The 9,980-nt window shown below is 42.5% G+C and overlaps 1 protein-coding gene across 1 annotated transcript in view; it reads right to left on the bottom strand.

Moving 5' to 3' along the window:
- Positions 1-2,777: 2,777 nt before the first annotated feature.
- The window catches only part of LOC308155194 (calsenilin-like), a gene marked incomplete at its 3' end in the record, with an annotated part of 8,808 nt that continues 1,605 nt past the window's right edge, over positions 2,778-9,980 (bottom strand). Inside the window, exons 2-8 of the mRNA XM_080528452.1 lie at positions 5,086-5,210; positions 4,282-4,351; positions 4,036-4,106; positions 3,720-3,827; positions 3,443-3,547; positions 3,110-3,172; positions 2,778-2,825 (exon numbers count right to left, since the gene is read on the bottom strand). Of these exons, the coding sequence (XP_080384578.1) occupies positions 2,778-2,825; positions 3,110-3,172; positions 3,443-3,547; positions 3,720-3,827; positions 4,036-4,106; positions 4,282-4,351; positions 5,086-5,210 (590 nt within the window). The remainder of the gene's footprint in view (positions 2,826-3,109; positions 3,173-3,442; positions 3,548-3,719; positions 3,828-4,035; positions 4,107-4,281; positions 4,352-5,085; positions 5,211-9,980) is intronic.

Consider the following 9,980-nt stretch of genomic DNA (forward strand, 5'->3'; position numbering starts at 1 on the left):
GATAACTTTTAAACTATTAAGCTTTTTGAAACTCAAAAAAACTTTCATCCGGTTAACATCTACCTTCTAACATACTGTCTATCTAACCATCTATCTTTCTAACAATAACAGAAGATTGCTACGAATGCATCCAGTTTCTCAGAATGGAGCCTGTAGTTCTTCTCCACAAGTGTCAAGGTCTGTGAATGGTGGATAAAGGTGGATTAGTGAGTGTGGTGACTAACCTCTTGCGCCTCCTGGTGTGTTTCTGTCCATTCCACTGCTTGGGATAGTTAGGATGGTATGGGATTGAGTATTGTAAATAACTATAACCTACATCTATATGTGACAGGGTCTGGTCATTTGGGCCTCAAGTCGGCAAACAATCAAAATGTTCAGACTTTTATTTTGAAAGACGGATCACAACACAAACTCGCTAGTCAACTGCTACCTAGTTAACTATAACATACTTTACATTGCTAGCAGGCTCACACAACAAGCAGTGTTAGTTGACTAGCGATGTGTCATTGATTTTCAACAACGCTGAAATGTATTTACATTTTTCTAAAGAAAAGTCAGAACATTAAATCGGATGCCGACTTGTGGACCAATTGACCAGACTGTGTCACATTCTGCAGAGAACGTTTCAGTTGGTTGCTCTGGTACTGCTTGGGAATTTGTTCGGTTTACATCGGGTATTTGAGGAGACCGTCACATGTGTTGGCAAGTCAGAGGTCACAAGTTTGAGACTCAGTTGGAGGAACTTGAATTGCGGGGCTACTGTTTGCAACAACTTGATGTTCGTTAAGTATTTAACAATCCTCAATAAAAAGTTTGCAAATGTGTTTGTTTTGCTTGATACTGTTTTGTAATGTTGTACATTAGTATTTGTATTATGTATGGTTGTATTATGTATGGTTGTACACTGTGTATGCAGGGCTCCCTTGTAAGAGACCTTGGTCTCAATGGGACTCCACACTAAAATAATAATGATAATAATAATAATAATAATAATGGTTAAATAGTTGGAAAGAATGACATCCACGATTCTTTTTCTTTGGTTCTGCTTTGTTATTTCTTTAAGCTCTTGAATTGCATGGTTTCAATGTAGTGAGTGAACAACAGTCCAATACTCGTCGGGTGCACTCAGTGGTTAAAACAAATGAACGCCCTGGGCTACTAAAATAAGTTTTAAGGTATTCACACTATGACAGATCATTAGTATGAATTCTATGGGATTGGAGAGGCCTGTTGTCTGTTCATCACGGTCACTCCTCTGCCATGATTATGATAGCTCCAAACAAAGATTAACTAGACATCTAAGCTGAAAGCACTCAAGGGTCAGGGTGTTGTGTGGGCAGCTGCAGCTACTCTCGTCCCATGTGCCAAGAACTTAGTTATACAGTACAATAACAAGATTTACAAAGTCAGCCAGTGATAGCAAAAAGTGATAGCAGAAATAGCAATAAACAAAATAACTGGCTATTAATGTCTAAGAGCTGATGCATTGGACCTTGCTTACCGCCACAACCTCTGAAGCAGACATACAGTAAGAGAACCGCCAAATGTTTCCCAGTCCAATGGTAAAGCCCACTGATACAAGGAAAAACTCTGCATTTACACCGCACCATCTTCCTCTTTCTCTTGAGAGCATCTGACCCGTATCTGATGATTGTGTCATCCCGACTATTTTGCCCCCATGCACAGCTATCGGCTGTGGATCCGACTTATGATGCAACAGGCCTATTTTTTTCAAGAGTGAATGGTTTAAAAGAGATACAGTAGGTCTCTTCATAGCTTGAACCACATTTGGGGGTGGGGAAAAACATCTACAGACATGTTGTTCCCCACACCCCAAATATGGTTCAGTGTTACAGTATCCCAAATGCTACAATGAAATGGACTAATCAACATCCATTACTAGCAAACACCTTCTCTAAAATCATTGACCACCCCCCCCCCCCCCTGCCAAAAATAAATAAATAAAATAAATAAATAGCAATAATTCTAAACAAAGTTTGAGAAATAAGAATTTGAGAGTGAAAAGATTATTCAGTTAATAAGAGAACATATAGGCCGATTAGTCGGCTGTTTGGAAGCCCATCTGATCAAGCAGGCATAATGTGGTCAACTGGTGTTGCTTAGTTCACACAGAAAGTTAACTGCTCTCCCAACTCCCTTGGGTTGCTGTAGCTTACTAATATCATTGTAATTGATGATGATGAAGCAATTACAACAAATCGAAGAGGTTGTGAGAAAGTGGCTTGTTATGGTACCAGTTAGCCATAGCTTGCCAGTATTCTGATCCCACCCACCAATGAAAAGATAAAACATTTCAGAACATTTTTAGGGTAATGAACATCACAATTCTTATTTTCATTCCACTGTGTTTACAGTATGTTATGTGTTTACACTTACTAACACTAGTTTCAGGCAAACATGCAAAGGATCAAGCACATTTTATGTTGCCATGTTATGTCCGTCCATGTTAAGGAAAATAGAACTGTTACCAGGAATGTTGTAGGTTGGTTTTTCTTGTCCCATACTTTGTGGAACTGAAAGTTCAAAGGGGCCTTCTTCTTCTACCACATACGTAAATATTGCCTCAAGAGAACACTATAAAGTCATTAATTTTCTTTATGTGGAATGTCTCCAGTATGCCTTTTGATTTTTGTCTTCCATTTCCAGACTGTACACATACTATTAAATGGTGTGGGGTTCGAGTGCAGAGAGGCTTGGAAGGTCTGATATTGGAAACATAAAAAGGGCTTGTAAATATATTCAGCTTCTCTCTGGTCCTAGATGACATTCTCAAAGAGTTGCATGGAAGCCATGATGTTTTCATCCTGGTGAGAAATGATAGCAGTAAATCAGTTGTTATAAACATAACATAGAGTGCAAATAACCTCCGCACACTCAAACACTGTGCAAAAAAACATCGTTTATTGCGAGCTTTCGGTCATAGACCTTCTTCCTATAAACATAACATAACATCTGTAAACACTCAACTCTTTGAGAAGATGTTGGAGCCCAGTCATAATAGCACAGTTCATTGCTTGTCCTTGGGCTTTGGTTTCCTCTGATTAAATGATGTGCATCCTTTCGGAAATAAAATGGGAGATGTGTTTACCTTCTGACAGGTCTCTATGAACTCATCTATGGTCACCACCCCATCCCTGTTCCGATCCATTTTCTGAAAAAAGGGGAGCAATTTCACACACACATTCCCAGTAAAGAAACAAGATGTGTTGAGATAAGGAAAACTATAACAGAGCAAGATACTGAAAAGTCAACCAGATGTGATTAGAGTTCAAAACTACAGACTGTTATTTGTTTGTATATAATTTAGGTAATAAGGATAACAGGTAGCAATAACAAAAAATTAAAAGACAGAAGGTGTTAAACTTGAAATATTAGAGGTTGAAGCACTATGGGTTAGGGTGGGGTTAGTGTTTATGTGTACCTGAAAGAATTTTTCCACATGTTCAAAGGCATCATTATCTTGTACACTGGGGGAGGTATACCGCCCCATCATGTCATAAATGGAGGTCATTATGGCCAGCATCTCCTATGAAAATGCATACACGCACATGCGCACACACACGAGCGCACACACACACACACACACACACACACACACACACACACACACACTCACATCGTCACAAGCCGGTGTAGTTACAGTAGGTCTAGCAGCAGAATATCTCAATGTAATGACAAATAAGGAGCTCCTGCCGTACCTCCTTGGTGACGTAGCCGTCCTTGTTGATGTCATACAGGTTGAAGGCCCACCGCAGTTTCTCTGGCACAGAGCCCCTCAGCAGTACTGACAGTCCAATCACAAAGTCCTACAGAACAGCATAGGGAAACTTGCTATTGAAATAACAGTAACTTTTCTGTTTAAATATTTACTACTGTAGCCTCACTCCTTTGATTTAATTTTAATTCAGTTCTTTTTTCAAAGTGTAAAGAATTAGCAGTTTTCAGGGTATTAACAGTTGATTGCTCTGGATGTTTTTTTATGCAAGCAAATAACAAAAAGACACATTTGCTTACCTCAAAATTGATAGAGCCATTTCTGTCCATATCAAAAGCATTGAACAAAAAGTGTGCATATGTGGTGGCATCTGAGGAGTAAAGAGAGTGTACATTAGGTAGTTTACATTAAGTAGTAAAGTAGCTGTCAAAGTAAAAGCATCCTAACACATCTACTGGTATCACTGAGAGAGAGAGAGTGCATGCCATCTTCAATCCCATCTGCTGTGCTATCTCACCCATTCATAGCTTGCATACGACTCTTACCTCCCTGGGGGAAAAACTGGGCGTAGATGGTCTTGAATGTTTCCTCATCCACCAGCCCGCTAGGACACTCCTGTCCAGAAATGAAAACATGCTTAATAAAGACTAATTTAGCCAAATAAAGCTAACTAAACTAACTACAGCCTGTGTAAATAGCATGCGTTCATGTACTGTAAATTGCACAAGATGTTGTATTAGTAGTCTATCAAAGCTCTCAGGGTGTTTTTGAACCTGTCCTATTCCCAGTCCCAATCCCAGTGCCAGTCCCTCACCCTGTCCCAGTCCCAGTCCCCGTCCTGTCCCCGTCCCTGTCTCCCAGTCCTAGACCCTGTCTCCCAGTCCTAGACCCTGTCCCAGTCCCAGTCCTTGTCCTTGTCCCAGTCCCAGTCCCAGTCCCAGTCCCAATCCCAGTCCCTGTCCCAGTCCCAGTCCCAGTCCCAGTCCCTGTCCCAATCCCAGTCCCAGTCCCAGTCCCAGTCCCAGTCCCAGTCCCAGTCCCAGTCCCAGTCCCTGTCCCAGTCCCAGTCCCAGTCCCTGTCCCAGTCTCAGTCCCAGTCCCAGTCCCAGTCCCTGTCCCAGTCCCAGTCCCAGTCCCAGTCCCAGTCCCAGTCCCTGTCCCAGTCTCAGTCCCAGTCCCAGTCCCAGTCCCAGTCCCTGTCCCAGTCCCAGTCCCAGTCCCAGTCCCAGTCCCTGTCCCAGTCCCAGTCCCAGTCCCAGTCCCTGTCCCAGTCCCAGTCCCAGTCCCAGTCCCAGTCCCAGTCCCAGTTCCAGTCCTTGTCCCTGTCCCAGTCCCAATCCCAGTCGCACGTTTTTGAAGCCTCTGTAAAGCGACTGTAGCTCCTTCCTGGTGAACTGGGTCTGGGCCTGGAGCTGCTCCAAGCCCTCTGGCTGATGACGTACAGCAGAAAGCTCCATCTCACTGTCAATAGCGTCTGTTGCAGAGAGAGAGAGAGAGAGAGAGAGAGAGAGAGAGAGAGAGAGAGAGAGAGAGAGAAAGAGAGCAAGAGAGAGAGAGAGGTGGGGGGTGTATAGGAGGATGCAGGTAAAGGGAAGAGAAGGAGAAGGGGACAGGTATAATGGAGGGGAGAAAGGGGATAATATAAGATGGAAAGAATAGTAGGGGTGAGGATGAGAAACAAATGTGCAAACGTATACGATGATAGGACCAAATCAGGAGGGAGAAGAAGTTGTAAAAGAAAAATTGGGTTGTAAAGGGGAAATTACAGTGATAGTGTACAGTAGGTACAAAGGTAGAAACAGGGTACAGGTAGTCTAAAGGAGAACACAGGAAACAGAATACAGGGAGATACAGCAATGTGTGTACTCACCATCTTTAAAATACAAACAAACATAGAAAGGAATGAGATGAGAAGGGGAGAGATTGGAAAAGAGTGTTGAAGAAATGAGAGAGAAATGTGTGTGTGTGTGTGTGTGTGTGTGTGTGTGTGTGTGTGTGTGTGTGTGTGTGTGTGTGTGTGTGTGTGTGTGTGTGTGTGTGTGTGTGTGTGTGTGTGGGGGGGGGTGATAGGAGGATAATGCAGGTAAAGGGAAGAGAAGGAGATGGGGAGAGTTGAAAAGGGGGAGAGAATAAGGTAAATAGGAGGAGAAAGAATGAGAAAGAGTGAAACAGGCAGAGTAAGTTGAGGATTTGTAGGTGAGACAAGATCGGGTTTGTAAATCGGAAATTTAAAAAACAGTGATGGTGTACAATAGGTAAACAGGTAGAAAGAGGGTAAATGGGTAGATGGGAAGGATGTGGGTAAGGATGGTGAGTGAAAAGAAAGCAACACACAGAAAAACAGACAAAAACAGACACAACACATGGAACAGTTTTAGAAAGAGAGAGGGGCACATTAAAAGAAACAGGTCAGAGTCTAAAGGAGAACACAGGAAACTGAATACAGGGAGATACAGTCATGTGTGTACTCACCATCTTTAAAATACAAACAAACAAAGAGAGGAATAAGATGAGAAGGACAAGGGGAGAGATTGGAAAAGAGTGTTGAAGAAATGAGAGAGAAAAAAGACAAATATACAGTCAGGTTAAGTCATTCCAGGCAGTCACAGTGTTTTCATTGAAAAGGTTTCAATTTCTAGACTTCAGTAATGAGACAGGTGTACCCTCCACTCTCACATAAGCATTTTTGGTAACGCCTATTTCAGCTAGTATCTAGCTAATTGATTTAATTATTCAATGCGGTACTTTACTTTATGTATGAATTCAGCAGGTTGTACAGTACTTCTAAGTAAGCATCTGCTTAATTAACCTGGCTGTAAAAATAAAAGGTTACCACAATTTGTCATGAAAGTTTGAGTTACTTTTGAAATTACAGAAGCGTAGCGTTTCTAGCATGAATATTCAAAGCCATATTAATTCCATTATGAGCAGAACACAGAACAATAGATGGCAATTTGTACTAGAGATGTGTGCGACCTGTCTCTGTGTCTCTATGTCTTACCGTCTAATGACAAGGGCTCAAAGAGGCCAAACTGCTTGAGCACCAAAACAAACAGACCAAAGACGGCAGCAATCGCCATTAGTTCCATACCATCCACCATGGCTGACTGTCATTAGGGGATAGTCCTTATTGTGTTCACTATTGCCAAACCCTAACCCTAGCTCTAACCCTAACCCTAAACCTAACTTTAACCATAACTGTAACCATAACCGTAACCCTAACCCTAGTCCTAGCCCCAACCCTAACCCTAGCCCTAGCCCTAGCCCTAACCCTAACCTTAAACCTAACCTTAAACCTAAACCCAACCTGAACCCTAACTGTAACCTTAACCTTAGGCGTTGGACATATTGGATATGCTTTGCACAACTGTGCACCACAAACTTATACAGTACAACTAGGTCAACAGTTTAACAAGATGACAGAATAATAACAGCAGGACAACTGATTAAACTGACCAAGAGGTCAACCTGCTCACACCCAGAGCCGATCAACAACGTACACACACTAATTCACACTATCAGATGTAGAGTCAGAGTTGAAAAGTCCCAAAATGAGACATAACATCGATGTAATCCTCTGTAGTTATAAATATTTTTTTGCAAGCAGAAGTTACTCGTTTCTATTGTCCATGTATGCTCTTGATACAGAAAAATCAAAAAGATCAATTTGTTGAATATTTCTTGTCTTCAAAGTATCTTTTTAAATCCATGTCCAGTGCATAGCATTGCAGTAAAACATTCATACAGATTGAGTATGTATCCATTGAAGAGTTGTGAAATGTCCCACGGAGCAAACATAATGAGGGCTGCATTCCATGTGCCTTATCCCCTATGTCACTCATGTGGTCTGTCCTATAGGTCCATCACGCCAATAACTCTCCCTCTTGTACAGTCTCTAGTGAGAGAGGAAGAGAGAGAGAGAGAGGGCAACGAAATTGAAGGGGTGACGTGTGTGTGTGTATGTGTGTGCGTGTGTGTGTGTTTTCTTTTTACTAATAGTCTCTGATTGCCGGTCTGAGCGTTTCCTTGTTTGGCCAGCCATTTCAAGGATGTGAAGCTGTAAACCAACCAGTCATTGATCCACATCCGCTGATGGCTGGAATATGAACAGCACTTAGAGTGAGGCAGCCTGCCCTGCCCTGTGTGGCGCTGACTGTGTCTACCTCCTCATTTGCAGTACGTATAGTTACCTCAGAAGGAGCTGACTCAGAGAAGCAAACACTGTACTGTCATTTCAAATTGAAACCTTCTCCCTATGTCGTCATAGTTTTTATCAAAACCTGATACAATGGATTCTGTATGTTTGTGTGTGTGATTGTGCGTGTATGTAAGTGTGTGTGTGTGTGTGTGTGTGTGTGTGTGTGTGTGTGTGTGCATGTGTGTGTGTGCATCAGTGTGAAGGCATCAGAGGGATATAGGTCATAACTGATGAGTGTGCATATCCTAATGGACTGAGTGTAAAGGAGACAGGCGGGGCAAGGAAGGATGAATCAATCATTAAGAGGCAAAATGCTGGTCATAGGACTGGGATGGGAATGGGAACAGGCCAGAAATGCATTTGACAAGGGAGAGGAGGGTCGAGTGAATACCTCAGTGCCTGATCTATAAGTGCCCTGAGATCTTAGTATAGGTGTTGCATCATATGGACATAGTAGGTCCTGATGTTTTCCCTAATCTTCAGTCAACTGAACTAGGGTAGACACATCATGAGTGAGCCCCTGTTTATAACTTCCATGTTACACTTCGTATTATAGCCAAGGAGAAAATAATTCTCCTATTAGACTTAAGAGTTTAGTAGACCCATCTAGCTAGCATGTATACCATCTAGCTAGTAGTGATTGGCTTGATCACCGACGACAATGAGACGGCCTACTGGAGAGAGGTCAACCGCCTGGCTCAACACTGACAAGACCAAGGAGCTGGTGGTGGACTTCAGGAAGAAAGGTCGGGAATAGGATCCCATCACCATCAACGGGTCAGCCGTAGAGAGCAGTTCCACATCTCAGACGATCTCACCTGGGTCGGGAATACCAAACAGGTGGCACAGCAGCGCCTCTTTCACCTCTGGCGGCTGAAGAAGTTTGGCATGGAGTCCAAGACCCTGCGAGCCTTCTACAGAGGCACAACCGAGAGCATTCTGACTGAGTGCATCACTGCCTGGCATGGAAACTGCACTGCCCTCAACCGCAGAGTGCTACAGAGGGTGGTGCGGACAGCCGAGTGCATCAGTGGATGTGAGCTTCCCTCCATCCAGGATATATACAAACAAACAGTGTGTCAGAAAAGCCCGGAGGATCATCAAAATCCCAGCCACCCCAAACACACGGTTTGAACCGATGCCGTCCAAAAGGTGAAGCCTCTTCCGAAGCCTCAGGGCCAAAACTCAGAGGCTAACAGCTACTTCCCACAGGTGATCAGGCTCATGAACAAGCCTACTGTAGACAATTGACTATCATCCCGAAGCACACCCTATGTATATACAGACTACCTAAACCTTGAACTATCTATTTTATTACTAGTTGTACTGCTTGTATCCTGTCTTATTTGTCACTTATGTCCTGTACTATTGTCACTTTTTTATCTTGAATTATGCCTATCGCCTTATTGTCTTGTGCTGCAATGTCAGGAAGCTAAGAATTGTACTCTCTTACACTTGTGTAATGTGACATAATAAAACTTGAAACTTGAAACAAAGTGCTGATCTATCTTACATTAAAGACAGATAAGACTGACAAGACGTAAGTACTAAGAACAGAGATGAGAGCAACATTAACGTCCCAGAGTATCAATCATACATATCTTATGAAAGACCACTTGTAAAAGCACTATATGAAATAATGCATGGTGTACTGGTGTACAGTACTCATTACTCTATTTTAAATAATGACATCATGTAATGATAATTACTGTCCAGTAGATGGCGACCAATACCGATGATGGCAAGTTCTTAGACCCATCATGATGGTGAGCATTAATGATCGGGATCCCCTATCTTGTCATTCCTTACTCAGAGTGTTTTGCTTTGGTGTATTGATATAAAATGTTCCTTGCCTGAATTGAACACATTTGTTATGTCATTGATGATGGGGAAAATAAATCAACACAACCTCACCCACTGGTAGACCCTGTTGTTTGTGTTGCTGTCACTGCTTCTACTGTGTCTTGGGTAAGGAGATATGTCGAGGCCAGCAGTAAATAAAACCAGCACCAGTCTTTTGAGACTGAAGCTCGCTTGACTGAGTTA

The sequence above is a fragment of the Nansenia antarctica genome, assembly GCF_963989245.1.
Source record: "Nansenia antarctica genome assembly, chromosome: 4".
Classification (NCBI taxonomy): Eukaryota; Metazoa; Chordata; class Actinopteri; order Argentiniformes; family Microstomatidae; genus Nansenia; species Nansenia antarctica.